Source organism: Osmerus mordax, chromosome 16, assembly GCF_038355195.1.
Source record: "Osmerus mordax isolate fOsmMor3 chromosome 16, fOsmMor3.pri, whole genome shotgun sequence".
Lineage (NCBI taxonomy): Eukaryota > Metazoa > Chordata > Actinopteri > Osmeriformes > Osmeridae > Osmerus > Osmerus mordax.
The window spans coordinates 12661475-12678187 of NC_090065.1; the positions used below are offsets into that span (position 1 = coordinate 12661475).

At 44.9% G+C, this 16713-nt stretch overlaps 2 protein-coding genes across 5 annotated transcripts; one reads left to right on the plus strand and one right to left on the minus strand.

The window, feature by feature from the left end:
- Positions 1 to 44: 44 nt before the first annotated feature.
- Positions 45 to 4885, minus strand: LOC136958817 (nucleolin-like). 4 transcript variants are annotated; one of them, XM_067252927.1, is made up of 14 exons: positions 4816 to 4885; positions 3533 to 3599; positions 3347 to 3442; positions 3073 to 3255; positions 2916 to 2999; positions 2697 to 2820; positions 2354 to 2481; positions 2102 to 2222; positions 1841 to 1980; positions 1610 to 1739; positions 1397 to 1530; positions 1115 to 1235; positions 805 to 1013; positions 45 to 665 (listed from the first exon to the last, which is right to left on the minus strand). In XM_067252927.1, the coding sequence occupies exons 4-14, from the start codon at positions 3155 to 3157 to the stop codon at positions 598 to 600; spliced, it is 1344 nt and encodes a 447-aa protein (XP_067109028.1). In that variant the 5' UTR covers positions 3158 to 3255; positions 3347 to 3442; positions 3533 to 3599; positions 4816 to 4885; the 3' UTR covers positions 45 to 597. The 4 variants fall into 4 exon arrangements, with proteins under 4 accessions (XP_067109028.1, XP_067109027.1, XP_067109025.1 ...); XM_067252926.1 differs by lacking the exon at positions 4816 to 4885 and adding an exon at positions 3858 to 3934 and having other exon boundaries at positions 3347 to 3415; XM_067252924.1 differs by lacking the exon at positions 4816 to 4885 and adding an exon at positions 3858 to 3934.
- Positions 4310 to 14519, plus strand: dis3l2 (DIS3 like 3'-5' exoribonuclease 2). The gene is made up of 21 exons (XM_067252923.1): positions 4310 to 4449; positions 4788 to 5550; positions 5709 to 5839; positions 6192 to 6245; positions 6377 to 6478; positions 6568 to 6742; positions 6851 to 6924; positions 7039 to 7268; positions 7415 to 7588; positions 9094 to 9173; positions 9274 to 9386; positions 9522 to 9629; positions 9733 to 9966; positions 10146 to 10225; positions 10423 to 10606; positions 10756 to 10842; positions 11015 to 11162; positions 11604 to 11734; positions 12027 to 12131; positions 12284 to 12388; positions 12599 to 14519. The coding sequence occupies exons 2-21, from the start codon at positions 4806 to 4808 to the stop codon at positions 12695 to 12697; spliced, it is 3159 nt and encodes a 1052-aa protein (XP_067109024.1). The 5' UTR covers positions 4310 to 4449; positions 4788 to 4805; the 3' UTR covers positions 12698 to 14519.
- The last annotated feature ends 2194 nt before the right edge of the window (positions 14520 to 16713 follow it).

The following is a 16713-nucleotide window of genomic DNA, read 5'->3' on the forward strand; positions in this document are numbered from 1 at the left end:
ATTTCATCCCAATTTCTTTTTACCAATGAGATGCAAGATGCTGTGACCCATTAAGGAAGCGCAATCCAATAGATCTGGAGGCAGAAAAGAAATAGCCCAATCTTACCTCCGCGAAGTGGAGGCTATATTCCCGAATCTGATTGTTGGTTCAAGTTAACTTCAGTCGGTACTCCTTGCATCTTTACCCGTTTGCTTATTAAACTTGTGTCAGCCTCTTATCACGAAAAGCTAAGATCTACATTGGTCACAAAGGTTCTAAAAAAATGCATGCTTTTACGTTATTCTTTGATGAATACGAGTTTTACCAATCTTAGTTAATACAAATCATACAGTAATCAGGGTCACTTTATTACGCAATATCCATGTCAGTCTTTACAGATTACAAAATCCGATCAAATCAATGACTATAATTACATTTTGTGGTAAAAAAGGAAATATTTCTGCAATTATTCAGTTAACAAACCCCCCAAAACGAAACGTTTAAAATCAACCTGCCTAATCATTTCTTTGGGTGAACTGAAGGGGGTTGGGGTACTCATGACAAAACTATTTGTTATTTTTTATAAATTACAGTAGAGCAGTCTCCTGAACATCTTGTCATCCTTGAACTTTTTTCTTCTGATGTTTTCCACTTTTAAGCTTCGTTCCTGAATCACCTCCTCTCCCTGAAACACAGCACAATGTACTCCAAAAGGTAAACAAACAGGCAGTTGTTATAATTTACTTTAATTTAAATATGATTTAAGCCTCCATTAATGTTTTTGAAATTGTTCACTCAACATCAGTTTAACAAAGCTAACTTGCCTCCCCCAGGACCTCCCCGTCTTCCACGGATACCCCCTCTGCCTGCAGCTCCACGCCCCTTGGGTTGACCTCTAAACCCTCCCTTGACAGCCCCTCGGGTGACTAAGGCGTAGTCGATAGCCACTTTGCTTCCGTCTATTTCACAGTCCTCCATGGCATCCTTAGCAGCCTTGCAGCCTTCAGGGTTCTCAAAGTCTACAAACCCAAATCTGAAAGGAAGATATGAACATATGAAACACAGAACATATTGGGGGAAAGGTCAAAAGTAACAGAGATTTCATATCTTGTGTTCTTCTCTCCTGTCACTTACCCCCTGGAAACATCTTTGTTTGTGACGATGCGGGCACCTATTGCTCCTTCAAAGGCACTTTCCAAAGTTTCCTTGCTGGTCTCCTTTGCAAGACCCCGGACGACCAATGTCTTCGAAAGAACTACCACACCAGGCACAATGTTGAGAATAACGCATTAACAACAAGTCATTTATTAAATAACACTTTACAAATGATATTAAGGGTTTGTTTTCAGTTCATGATAAGTCTCAATCCAGAACCCACCCAAACCCAATGTGCATGTTTTAAAAGTAAGCCATTACCTTTTTCACCCTCATGAACTTGTATAAACTTGTCATATTCTATTCTGATTGCTCTCCCATTGATCTCTGTGCTCTGTAAAGATGTGATGGCATCCCTGGCATCATCTTCATTTTCAAACTTTATTAAAGCGAATCTATAAAGACAAGAAAAAATGGTGAATGAGGTGATAAATGAATATTTCTTTCTACTGTAGTACAAAAGTCCTCTTTTACCCTCTTCTCTTGCCATGCAGCTTTGGTATTTTGACACTGACGGCTTTCTTAAAGACTTTCTTCAGGGAATCTCCTTTCACCTTGTATGACAGGTTTTTCACAATCAAAGTGTTTGTTGGAGTAGCCTCAGCTGTGTAAAAAACATAGCTGGTTTGTAAACAAACAGTTCAGAGCCGAGATATCCAACTTTCAACATGGCTTGCTTCTCCAAGTAAAGAGTAGTATACATACCTGGAGCTTGTTTAGACATTTGGGCACTCTTTTCTCCTAAAAAGTCGATAATGATAGCACGACCACCGACAACAGTCCCTTGTTTTGCCTTCAGAACTTTTTCAGCTATGAACTCCGTTTTAAAATCCACAAATGCAATTCTGTTAAATAAAGGCCAACATTATTTTAGCTTTGTGGTTGTGCTTTTTGAATTAGTGTTAAAATTGTTATAGTGCAGTTCAAAGGTTCTTGAGACCTCGTTCAACAGATGAAATGTCTCACCCTTTATTTGGACCGCCACCAAGAAACCTAATGTCCACTGCCTCATCAAAGACTATCTTTAGGTCCTCCTTTGTTGCTGAAAATGGGATGTCCTTCACGAACAACGTCCTGGCATGTTTTGCTATGACAAAACAAAACACCAATTTGGTAAAACATTTCATGACAGTGTCCTACTCCAACAACAAACGGAAATGTCATTATTAGACCAAACAATTAATCCAAGAGTTTGGAACCAGTGAAATAAGTCGATACCTTTTGCTATGATTTCTTTGACTTTTGCCTTGTCAATCCTCATTGGCTTGTCCAGTATCTTCTCTCCATTCAACTTCAAAGCTTCAGATAAATCTTCCTCTGTGGGAAAGTCTATGTATGCGAATTTCCTGGATGGAATAAGGAAATGTGGTTAAAAAACGTTGTGGCCCAAGATGTAGCCTAAGGATGACAAACTACATTTCTTGACATTCACATCTCTGGGTTGCATTCTCTGGATTGTGAATGAGAGTAACATCATATTTCTTAACTCTGTGGGATCATGTGTGATACCATAATTATGTAGAGGGTAAAGTAAATTAAGAATAAGACAGGAGACACTCACCGTGAATGATCTAGCCTTATATCTTGAACCAAAATACTCTGTGCTGCAAAGTAATTTGCTAGAGAATTTTGGACCTCATCATATGTTTTAGAGGTGTTCAAACTGCCAACAAAAAGACAAAAGCCTAACAAGAACCAGTATCCAAGTTAGTACACACATAAATTAATCAGCAAAAATGTAGGTAAGAGATAAATACCAACATTATTGTGGATTTTATACCATCATTTAGGCGCTTTATTTTTTTCGATGGAGAGGCATCGACTGTGGATTCAGGTTTCCTTTTTCCAGACTTGACTGCAACAACTGGAGATTTTGTTGGTTATAAACACAACGTATTTAAAGAAAAAATCAATTCCTATAATATGACAACTACTACCTTTTTCGTTCTCGTCTTGTTCCTCCTCTTGGGACTCAGCCCTTTTAATGTCCTCTTGGTCCCCATGGGTCTCGTCGTCTGCCATCTCAGTCTCTGGCTCCCATGTCACCGTCACGGATGCTGTGGACTCTGAGGCAGCTGTTGCTGTTGCAGGGGTGGTGTCACTCTGCTCCTCCACAGAACCTACAGAATATCCTTTGTTTATTGGAAACTGTATGTGTGCTGTCTAAATAATTATCCAGTAATGCTGGACAACATAAACAAGTTTTGGTACCTTTTCCAGCGGTCACCTCATTTTCTGAATCAGCTTGGACGTCAGCAGTGGGAGTTGCATCTTTTGACACTGGGGATGGACAGACTGTCTGAACATCTAAAAAATGTTTTGCGAATTCAGACATTTTTGTAATTGTACCTACATTGAAATAGAGAACAGATTCTTTGCACATAATATGATACTCACCAATGTCATTTTCTTCAATGGCATTCTTGACAGTGGTTGTTCTGGATCCTCTTGTCTCTGCAGTTGCCTAAAGTGGATTAAACAGTGTTCATTATATAAGGCTTCTCAGTCAATAGCCTTGAGCTATTCACTTGATCTCACTGCCGATGCTTTAAGTCATAACCGTGAAGTAACCTGACAGAAGTGTTAAATACATTGTAGCATGTCTGTATGGCTAGCGTTAGCCATGTAGCCTTCAATTGGCCACATGGCAGTGAGACAAGCTCTATATGTCACAATAGCTTCACAGTTCACTTTTTGTATTATCTGTAAAGGTTGATCTTACTTTGCTTGACTTCGCCATGTGTTTTATTTTCTCGATAAGAATTAGCTACTTATGCATGCATGCTTGTTATATCACATGTGAATACTGAGACGAGTGGAATTGAAAAACAGCTGCACATCCGTTTGTTTAGACCAATCACATTTCTTATGAACTATGTCAACTTCCTTTTCAGGAACGTTTTGTTTCGTACACTTGTTTACGTTCTACGGGCTGTCGTGCGGTCGACCGGATTACTGCTTACTGCACTAAAAAGAACATTTCCTTTTTTGAAGACGTATTTTAATTATACGAGATTTACTCGTTGGTTGAGTGGCGCAATAACACCGCATTTTATTAACATGTATCATGTAAAAAGGACTTTTTAAGCTGTTTTAGCTTATGCAAGTTCAACCTGACTGTATAACGGACAACCAAACGAACTTACCTACAGTAGCTAGCCAGCTAGAAGTCTACACAGACTGGTCAGGGCATAGTCAAATCACTACAGGGTTAGATAGCTAGCTCTCCAATTTAGCTAATTAACTATCAAGGTAGCCAGCGCTTAGCAAATCTATTAAGCTAGGTACTACCGAACAAGCTTACAACATATTAGGTAATACATCATCGAATTAAAAGGACAGTTGAATAGTAGCAGAGTTAACGTAGCTAGAGCTAGACTAGCTATAAAACGGTGATAAAATGCCACTTCATGGTTAGCACTAGCTACGTTAGCTAACTAGCTGACTTGCTATCTGAGTTAGATAGCAAGAAAAGTAATGTATTTGAGTTTGAATGGTTTGATATGTCTAATTATCTGTCATAAGTCAGACACGTATTCAAGATTTGTTGAAGTTATTGATTGTTGTTTTATTAGCTATGTGTCTAGCTCAAGTTGATTTTGAGATACACACCAACTATGTGGTATTGATTTGGACTCACTCGCGTTTCCAGGTTCAACAAGATAACCAAATGGACACACCTCGTCAAACCAAAGGGCCCAACCGGGTTCGGGATACCAAACGTGGCCAGACCCAAAACACCACGCCTCGTCAAAAAGATGGCTATGCCCGCCTTCTCAGCCAGCACCGCAGCAGCAAATTTAGATCCTACCTGGAACAGTATGCACAGCAGTCACAGTTTCAAGGGGAAGAGAATGTGCCAACCACCCCAATCAAGGCCCACAGTGACAGACAAGACATACCACAGCGAAAAAGCGACCAGGCTCTCATAGAATGTTCAGACTCATCTGACTTTTCCCCTTCTTCCTGGAAAGGTAAGGGGGAAGAGAGCTCCCTGTCTCTGTACATGGATAAGGTTACCAGCCGGGGAGCCAGGCAGGACTCTGAGAGAAAGGAAGGGGTGTCTGATGGGTTTGGGCGTGGGGAGAGGAGGGACACCACCACCAGTCAAGATGGCGACGTGGAGTCTGGTGAGGAGATTGGTTCCATCAAACACAGGAACTCCCAGCATCAGCAGAGGAGGAACAAAGACCAACCATTAAAAGAGCCCACTAGTAACCAGGGTAACAATGATACAAGAGACAGGGTTGGCCGCCAAGCCGGTTCAGGTGGGAAAGAGCATGAGAAGAAGAAATCTAAGAAGAAGAATGTGCCAAAGAACAATATGGACGAGGAAAGAGATGGGGTCCTCCATTCAGATATGAATCCAGATATGACAAAGTCCCCTCATAAACCAAATAACATGCAACCACAAGGTAAACTGAACACTGTTCCTCATTTGTGCTTGTCGAATTGCTTAGCTATCAATATCTGTATATAAAATCAAGCCATTTCTTTTTGTGGTATGTGCTGCTTACTGATGAAGATGTACACATTACCTTAATAATGTCTTAATATTGATACTTATTTTCAGCCCCAAATTCCAATTCCCCGGCTGACAAGGGTAAGAAGAACAGGGGAGGAAGAGGTAAGAAGCAGGTGTTTGAACCCTACATGTCTGCTGAGGATGTCTCCCACGCTCTGAAGAGGGGAGAGCTCATCCAGGTAACACTCTCAAAGGCTCCGTCTACGGGCACCGTAACATACATACCAACATCATGTGTAACAGACTTGGGATGGGTCAAACTCACTTGTCCTCATTATGAATGCTACCCACCCGCGCCATCAAAGAGCTAGCTTTTTGGTGGCGTAGCTGGTTTGAACACTGTGTTTTACAGAGGTCGTTGTTGTGTTTGTACTTGAGGGCCCGAGTTTGAACCCTGGGGTGGGCAAACTTGGGGGGGGGGGGGGGGGGGGAAGCAATACTGATGGGTGACATGACCACCCCCTGTGACACTTGCTGGCAAATTTGTTTATGTGACAAAGAAAATTCACTTGTATCCCTTCTTCCTTCCAGGGACCAATAAGAATCAACCCTAAGAAGTACCACGAAGCTTTCATCCCATCACCAGTGAGGAGACCCAATTGTCAAACAAAGTTTCTTACTTAGTTTTCAGTGCCATCATTTATTTTTCTAGGTTATTTTTTATCAGTTGGTATAGAAAATGCAACTGTTACAATGAGATACATTTGTCCTCACAGGACAGCACGCGAGACATCTTCCTGGATGGGATCGTAGCCAGGAACAGGTGCTTGAACGGGGATGTAGTGGTGGTGCAGCTGCTCCCCCGAGAGCAGTGGAAGGTGAACTCTCCTTCAGCTCCTTGTCTTCAGTCTGTCCACAGTTGTTGCCCCGGAGGAATAACCACATAGATAATCCTTTGACTGCCCAGGTGGTGAGGTCGGACACTGACTGTGAGGGCGCCAGCGAGCCAGAGTCCTCAGCTGGGAAGACCCAAACACCAGGGAAGAAAACCCCTCCCAGCCCCGATGTCATCATAGAGGACCAGTACAGTGACCAAGAGGAGATGGTTAAAAGGGCTGAGAACATCAGCCTCAATGCTAAAGGTACAGGGCTTCTCTTTACACAAGAAAGCTTGATGTTCTCGACAGAGAAGGATCCGATGCTTTATCCTTTTAGAATAGTCATGATTCTTTTGCCATTATGATCTCCAGGGGGAGAAGGCGTAAACCATGATGTGCCCTCAAAGCCTAATTCCACTGGAGAGATACTTCAAAGGACTGCCAAGGTACACTATTTATTGAGAACAAGTGTTTGGACACTCGAAATAGGTGTCATTCTAGATAGTTAGCAGAAAACTCTCCTAGTCTCATTTATTTCCATGTCACGTCTTACCTTCCAGGTGGTGTACATAGTTGAACAAAAGCACTCGAGGGCAGCGACAGGCTTCCTCAAGTTCCTCCCAGACAAACCCTTCGCCATGTTCGCCCCTGTGGACCACCGCGTACCTCGTATAAATGTCCCCCTGGCAGACTGTCCCCATGACTTTGGGTCCCGCCCTGGGGACTACGCCAACATCCTGTTCATCTGCCGCATCACTCACTGGCCAGATGACAGCAACTTTGCCGAAGGGTAGGTCCAGATCTACATTCACTGGTGGAAATTCAGGACCACCGTATCCCGCTTATCGCTAAGTTCTCATGTTTACTCGGTAGTGGTTTGTCTTAGCAGATGAGGTTTTCAGGCCAGTGTATTAAGTGTGTGTGAATGTTCCTCAGCCGCCTGGCTAAGACGTTGGGCCAGGCAGGAGAGATCGAGCCAGAGACCGAGGGCATCCTGACGGAGTACGACGTGGACTTCTCAGAGTTCTCCCACGAGGTCCTCGGCTGCCTGCCTCAGACCCTGCCGTGGGCCATCCCCCCTGAGGAGCTGCGCAGGAGGAAAGACCTGCGGTGAGAAGTGCCCACTCACTCAACACACACACACTCACACTCACTCACTCAACACACACACACTCACACTCACTCACTCAACACACACACACTCACACACACTCACTCAACACACACACACTCACACTCACTCACTCAACACACACACACTCACACTCACTCACTCAACACACACACACTCACACACACTCACTCAACACACACACACTCACACTCACTCACTCAACACACTCACACTCACTCACTCAACACACACACACTCACACTCACTCACTCAACACACACTCACACTCACTCACTCACTCAACACACACACACTCACACACACTCACTCAACACACACACACTCACACTCACTCACTCAACACACACACACTCACACTCACTCACTCAACACACACACACTCACACACACTCACTCAACACACACACACTCACACTCACTCACTCAACACACACACACTCACACACACTCACTCAACACACACACACTCACACTCACTCACTCAACACACACACACTCACACTCACTCACTCAACACACACACACTCACTGACTCAACACACACACACTCACACTCACTGACTCAACACACACACACTCACACACACTCACTCAACACACACACACTCACACTCACTCACTCAACACACACACACTCACACTCACTCACTCAACACACACACACTCACTGACTCAACACACACACACTCACACTCACTGACTCAACACACACGTACACACACACTCACTGACTCAACACACACGTACACACACACTCACTCAACACACTCACACTCACTGACTCAACACACACACACATTCACACTCACTGACTCAACACACACGTACACACACACTCACTCAACACACACACACACACACTCACACTCACTGACTCAACACACACACACTCACACTCACTGACTCAACACACACGTACACACACACTCACTGACTCAACACACACGTACACACACACTCACTCAACACACTCACACTCACTGACTCAACACACACACACATTCACACTCACTGACTCAACACACACGTACACACACACTCACTCAACACACACACACTCACACTCACTGACTCAACACACACACACTCACACTCACTGACTCAACACACACGTACACACACACTCACTGACTCAACACACACACACACACTCACTGACTCAACACACACATACACACACACTCACTCAACACACACACACACTGACTCAACACACACGTGTACACACACACACTCACTCAACACACACGTGTACACACACACTCACTCATTCTCTCACTCAACCTACCTACACACTCTCAACATAGGCATATTCAACTATATTCATAAATCTGGGTCAAACCAGAACAGTTTTGTCTTACCTTACACAGTGAAGCCCTGTCCTTGACTTAAAAGCTCCAGGGAAACAGCTAGAGAGGCCAATCTGACACACCCTGTTCCCGGCCAACACCCTCACACTGAGCTTTTGTTCCCTGTTCAGGAAGGAGTGCATTTTCACCATCGACCCTGCCACCGCCAGGGATCTGGATGATGCCCTGTCCTGCAGACCTCTCCCTGATGGTGCGTCAGAGACACACAAGCTGCCAGTGTTAACATGATGGGGCCTTGTTTCACAAAATGACATTTCCATTTCCTGACCCCCCCCCCCAACCTCTCTCAGGTAATTTTGAGCTGGGCGTTCACATCGCAGATGTCAGTTATTTTGTAGAAGAGGGCAACGCTCTGGATTTCATCGCCGGCCGAAGAGCCACCAGTGTTTACCTGGTCCAGAAGGTCTTCCCCCACTTCTATCCCCTATTTTCTTCAATGGTTTTTTTTCCTGGTAGTTTCAAATAATAATAAAAAACAACAACAACCGGTGCCTGTGACGGGTGGACAAAGTGAGACATTGACTGGGCCCTCTCTTAGGTCATCCCCATGCTGCCCAGGCTGCTGTGTGAGGAGCTGTGCAGCTTGAACCCTCTAACTGACCGGCTCACCTTCTCTGTCATCTGGAAGATCACCCCCGAGGGGAAGGTACCGGAACCTCCGCTCCCGACGCCCCTACAGCACACTGACATGCCAGCGCACGTCACACCACAACTCACCGCCGTCCCTCCCCCCCCCTCCCCTCCTCTAGATCCTGAGCGAGTGGTTCGGCCGCACGGTGATCCGCTCCTGCGCCAAGCTGAGCTACGACCACGCCCAGAGCATGATCGAGGCGCCGGACAAGCTGTTCGCTCCCGACGAGCTTCCGCCCGTCGCCCCCGACCACCCCGTGGACGAGATCCACCAGGCCGTGCTCAACCTGCACGCCATCGCCAAGCGGCTCCGCGCCCAGCGCTTCGAGGGGGGCGCTCTGCGGCTGGACCAGGTCAGTGGAGAACGGGGGGGGAGGGGGCCGCCGACTCTGACTTTGCAGGACACTGCCTGCTCGCGTGTGTGTCGTGCTGGTTAACAGAAACGTTTCTTATTCTTCCAATAACCTGGATCTCATTCGACTTCCAGGTGCAACTCCAATGAATTGAATGTTTTTCTGTTGTGTTTTTCCAGCTGAAGCTGTCTTTCACTCTAGACAGGGAGACGGGCATGCCTCAGGGATGCTACGTCTACCAGTACAGAGACAGCAACAAGTGAGTCTCCGCCAGCCTCCATCAGCCTGAAGTCTCTACCTCCTAGAATATCCACAACACCAAGCAAGCTGATTGGACAAAAACACCCGAGTTGCTAAAACACAATTATGGGTGCTGGAAAGCTCACTCTGTCCGTCGAGCAAACAGTTTGGTTTCATCCCTTCCGTTTCCCCCCTTTTTTCTTCTTTGTTTCCCAGGTTGGTGGAGGAGTTCATGCTGCTGGCCAACATGGCCACCGCCCAACACATCTACCGCTCCTTCCCCCAGAAGGCCTTGCTGCGACGCCACCCTCCACCACAGAGCAAGATGGTGGACGACCTGCAGGAGTTCTGCGACCAGATGGGCCTCAGTATCGACTTCTCCTCGGCCGGAGCGCTCCACGTGAGTGGACCATAAAGTGTATTCAATCTGTATCTATCTAATCTGTCTTTATCTAATCTGTCTCTGACTATAAAGTGTTTTTTGGAGCCACATTATGACCATGGTTCTTTTAGCGTTGCGTAAACCTTTTCCTGGTTGGCACTCCACAGAAAAGTCTGCATTCCACCCTGGGAGATGATGAATACACAGTGGCCAGGAAGGAGGTCATCACCCACATGTGCTCCAGACCCATGCAGGTAAACCGAGACCTCGACCCCTGACCTCTCCACACTGCCATCATAACCCCAACCCCTGTCTTAGTTTCGATCCCCCCCACCCACCCCCCAAAATCTAAATGTGGCTCAGTCGTGTTTCTGACCTTCTGTTTTGACCTGCTGTTTTTCTGACCCCCCCCCCCCCCCCCCTCAGATGGCTGTGTACTTCTGCACAGGCGTTCTGAAGGAGGAGCCCCTGTTCAAGCACTACGCCCTCAACGTGCCCTTCTACACCCACTTCACCTCCCCCATCAGACGCTACGCTGACGTCATCGTGCACCGCCTGCTGGCTGCGTCGCTTGGTGGGTGAACCTGGTAGACGACGGACAGACACACAGAGACTGAGAGTGTGTGTGAGAGGGATACAAAGGTTTTGTTGTGCTCCAGGGTACATTGAGGACAGTGTGTCGGGCTCCATTGTGGGGCAGTGTGAGTGGTCAGCCTGCTGCAGGCTAGCACTGTAGGAGAGGACAATGCGTGCCTTACAGTCCCTATCCCCCCTGGTGTGGGCGCGTGTGGCGTTCAGAGGCTGGAGGATTTGAGTGCCGCTGATGTTGTCACGCCTACTGCTCATCTGTTCCTTGTAGTTGTGTAGGGAAAACCAAGCCAGCAAGCTTTGTGTTCTTTTAAGATATCATCGAGGGCCAGTTCTCTGGGCGTAAGTCATTTGTCAAAAATATATATTTTTTTGTCGTGTACTACATCCCTCGAAATGACATGCGTGTGTGTGTGTGTTTGTGAAGGTTGCGGGCCCCAGTTGGAGCTGACAGGGGAGGAGGTGAACAAGCAGGCGTCCCACTGTAACGACAGGAAGACAGCCTCCAAGAGAGTACAGGAGCTCAGCTCTGAGCTCTTCTTCGGGGTCTTCGTCAAGGTAACCAGCCCCTCGGCCCCGTGTCACACCACAACAGATTGTGTGAAGTCAGAAGCGAGCAAGTCTTGACGGTTTGAGGGCTCCTACGGTTTCAGCAATAATATCAAAATGCATTCTGTGGTCCGAAATATCTACGTCTCCATTAGACCTTTAGGGCGATGCTCAGGGCAGACAGGATGTGATGGTGTTGACGGAGGTGTGATGAACTCTCCCCTCCCTTCCTCTCTCTCTCTCTGTCTCTGTCTCTCTCTCTGTCTCCCCCCCCGCCCCCCCCCCCCCCCCCCCCCCCCAGGAGAGCGGCCCTCTTGACTCTGAGGCCATGGTGATGGGTGTACTGGACCAGGCCTTCGATGTGCTGGTGCTGCGCTACGGGGTGCAAAAACGCATCTACTGCAAGGTGAGGGAATGTTCCAGAACCACGTAATCCACCACGCCTACCGGCAATGTCTGGGCATGTCTGGCTGCTATAAAAAGGTCATTTCTCGAGGAATGAGAGATTGTCGTGCAGCAAGTTTCAGATCGGGAGTTTCATTGGTTTCGCCCCTGCAGGCTCTGGAGGGCCTGGAGAAGTTCCACTTCAACAAGGTGGGCAAGCGGGCCGAGATGACCCTGGTGTGGGCCCCGGAGGACCAGGACAAGGCCCCCGTACGGCAGGTAAGACCCCAGAGGGAGCTGTGCCGTCGACTGTCGTCCTCAAAGGACTACCCGGATGCATTTTATTCCCTTATTTATGTATTAAAAAAAAAGTAGGGTTTGCTTTGGCTTCACTGTGATCAGGCTGGCTTCACTAACCTGGCGACTTCCTCACCCGGTAGCACCAGCGGCGTGTTTGACGAGTCCTCTGTGTCCCCGTGTGCCCCACAGGAGATCGCCATCTTCACCCTGGTTGACGTTCAGCTGGTGACCGACGGGCCCATGAAGTACAGCGCCGTGCTCAAGAGGCCCACAAGTAATGGATCATGAATGTCTACATGTGCCCTGAAGCGCACGTCCACACACACACACAGAGCCTATTTTTAGACCTTTAGTGGAATTTGCACATTCTTTTGTTTTTACGGATTAGCAAAGCTAAGATGTTTCTTTCATTGGCCAAGCTTGTGGTCTTAAGTTCCTCTGAGCAGCCAAGTGCCTACAGGCAGTACAGCTTCAGGGGCCGGCTGCTGTGGGTTCATTTCACTCTAATCAAGAGCCACAGCTATGCCATGAATTCAGACATTCATTTTGCAGTCGAGACCTTTATGAGGTCATTTTTCTTAGATAATAGATACACAGTGTATGTGTGATGATTCAAATCTTAAACTATTTTCAGTTTAACCCTCAAGGCTGGTTTTTCCAGACTGAATTCTGGCCTAAATTTCACTTGGAGAAGAAAACCTCTATTGAAAGTGATTTATTTTTATTTCAGGATGTGAAGTATGGGACAACAGGCCACAATCTTTAAATAAATTGGTATGAATGTAGAAAAAAAAAAAAAAAAAAACATACCTAGTCCTTTCATTCACTGTGCTATTGAATGTTGCTTGAGAAGTCAAAGCTGTTATATAATTAATTACATGCTTGATTACGTCATCCTAACCATATCACAAACTCCTCCCTGACAGATACATGTTGCATATGAACCAAAAGCAGTAACTACCATCACGTATATGTAGATAGCTGAGCTTAGTGATACGTATGTCAGTTCAGTGTTCTGTAACAGACTCAAAACATCCGTTGAATCTATGTAGAAGCCAGTCGTGTGACTATACGATGTAGTTGTTTGTTGTTGTTTTAGCAGTAACTTAATGACCTGAATATGCCAGACAATGCTCCTGTGATTTTAATTGTGAGGCATTATTTTATGCATTTTAAAAATGCGTTTACATTGATTTGTAAATTGCTTGTGGTTGTTTATGCTTTTGTGGACTGCCTGTCAACTTTAGACCTTCATGTTAACTCAAAGCAATACACTCTTAAGTCTCCTCAATTGTGGTGTCAAAGTGACCTGTCCTAGATAGAAACCATGTGTACTACTCTTTACCTTGATACCTGTTTGTTAAAGTCACACTTTCAACTATAGATGCCAGTGGTAGGTTTACACATACATCTGTCAAAGACCATTCACTGAAGTTACCGATAGATATTGTACAGTATTGACAACATATAGTATACGCTCAAATCCAGAGATTCAACAGTTTAAAGTGTGCCTTTGTTTTTGTGTTTTTGCTTGCCTTACCTTTTCATGTGCTTGTTTACTGCACAATATGTGCTCTGTACACAGACAATAGGAGCTAGACACGCTAGACTACTATATTCTAATCAGTTTCACGACGTGGTCGATCTTTTAACTCTGTTTAACTAAAGACATGGCCGCTATATCCGCACAACCAATGGATTTTCTTTTAGCAAATGACTAGTTGATGTCATTTTTTTGTTGTAACAACTAGAACCTAATTTAGGAGAAATAGCTTTGTTTCAGGGATATGGGTTTTTGCAACGTTGATGGGGGCAAGACTGAGGGCAAACAGCCAATTTTGTCATTTAAGGCACCTTATTGTGTTGTGTGCTTTAAAAGTCTGAACATGGCAGCTCTACTGTATAGAGGACACTGGTTCTAGAAGTTTCCAAAAGGGACGGAGGAACGCTGTGGTGTGGGTTGGAGTTGACATGTTATTTCTGTCCAACTGTAAACATGGATCTCAATGTGATGTAACAGCTGCATTCCCCCCAGATTGAAACATTCATTTGTGAGTTCTTAATGTGCCTGTCCGTTTTGGAACCAAATAAAATAACCTGCTTCACTGAATTTCTTTGGATTTCCAACAGTTACTTAAAAAGCCCACTCTTTGTATCTAATATAAAACAATAGAGCACGTACAGTTAGGTCCATAAGTATTTGGACTCATCCCAGCAAGATGTCTTTATGGTTTGAATAAATCCTTGCTATAATAAATGTGACTAAGGTGATAAGGTTTGTTTTTTGTTTCATCATGGTTACACATATATCACTGTCATATTGCCATCCTTGTTGCCTAACCTATGTAAAACATCCAAGCATTATCCAAATCACAATTTCATGTGGCTTCGGCACAATCCCACACAGATTTAAACTCGCAATTTCAAAGTCAAAGTTGATCATTTATACTTAAAGATGGACTTTGAAATTGTGATTTGGATAATGCTTGGATGTTTTACATAGGTTAGGCAACAAGGATGGCAATATGACAGTGATATGTGTAACCATGACGAAACAAAAAACAAACCTTATCACCTTAGTCACATTTATTATAGCAAGGATTTATTCAAACCATAAAGACATCTTGCTGGGATGAGTTGTGTGTATGTGCAGTTAAGTTGATCCAACCTTGCTGGCCTCTTCCTCGGCCACACCCTTTTAAAGAACAACTGCTGGCTGATAGCAGGTAGAAGGAAGGGCCTGTACTGTTCACTCCCCAGACCAGCTTTCTAGCCACGAGTCCCAGCCGTGATCATTTGAGAAGTTCGATTACAATCTACTGGCAACTTCCTCCCACTTTATATGGACGTCGCTGCCATGTCAGCCCGATGGTCATAGTCATGCGAGAAGTCATTCAAGGAGCTATTACAAGATATGGGTGACTGTACATATCATGGTCCCTCCTATGTTGAATCCACCCAGTCTGGCTCCATCATATCGCCTGTTAATCAGCTGAGTAGTGACGAAGATGATTGTAATCGCCTCTTGTTAATGACAAAGGGTCCATATCACTGGGAACTATAACAGCCCATGGTTTAAATACAGGTCTTCTTTGATTACACATGGTGAACACACTGGAATACTGGAAAAGTTTATTACTTCATTAAGATTTAGAGTATTAGGTAGAATGTATTCGCTGTTGTTCCTACACGTCATTGGACGTTTGACATTGTTTCCCTGTGCAACATCAAGGAAATTAAAATGTATTTACAATCCCCTTATCGGAACAAACCACACACCAGCACACGCAAGTTGTATATCTGGAATCTCTCATCAAACAGCTAAACAGCAGCTTATAGTTTACACTGCATGCCCTTTATACACTCCAAAGTATGTTGTCCCTGGAAACAATCACTTCTAGGCACGAAGGAATTCTCCTGTTTGACATTATATTGTTGTCTTGACGGCAACAGTGGACCCATCTCAGTAATAAGTTCCCAAACTGTATCTGTTTTTACGGCTTTATTACTGGATTATGTAATTGGAAAACTGATTTCAACCCTCGGGTCCAAAGGCCAGGCCCATCGTTTTATAACAGAGCTTTACTCATAACATCATTTTTGAGTCACCTAACATGTATTTCAGTATCTGAAGTTAAGACACAATTATCAAAAATGATTAACAAAAACATTGTTTTTTTGTTGTATTTTGTGGCACAGTTCATAATGTTCACTTGCCAATGTCTCCTTATCTTTGAGGGATTCCACACACAGTGGTAGCTAATTGTTCCTCTGACCAAATATGTAACCTAACAGTATTGGATGTTTCACAAATATTATTGTAAGAGAAGACGCCCTGACACAAATACCATGGAACGAGCCAGTAACAGATATTGACAAGGAGGGGATCTGCTACTGGTCGTTGGAGATGGGATAGTTCAACAGATCAAAGTCAAAGTGTCATAAAAAAGTTGTCTGAAGTTTGATCTGTTTCCTGGTTGGAGCCTAACCCTAACCCTACTGTTCAAGTGAGATTTCAAGAGCCCACTACAGCTCAGGGACGGAGGTTTCAATGAAGGACGTCGGCAAATAATTTAGAAGGTAAAATAAGCTTTCCAACTGGTTTCCTTGAATGTTGATGCTTTTGTTTATACCGGTAATATGGGGAATGGGGTTGTTGGTAGTTGAGGAATAGTCCTCTAGGAATAAGATGTCATGAACATGAACTGTAGTTTGACTACATTGTGACTACAAGTTTCATTGTTCACACAGTGACATATTCATTTGTTAACTAATACCTGTTCTCAAATTGCATGACCAACGAA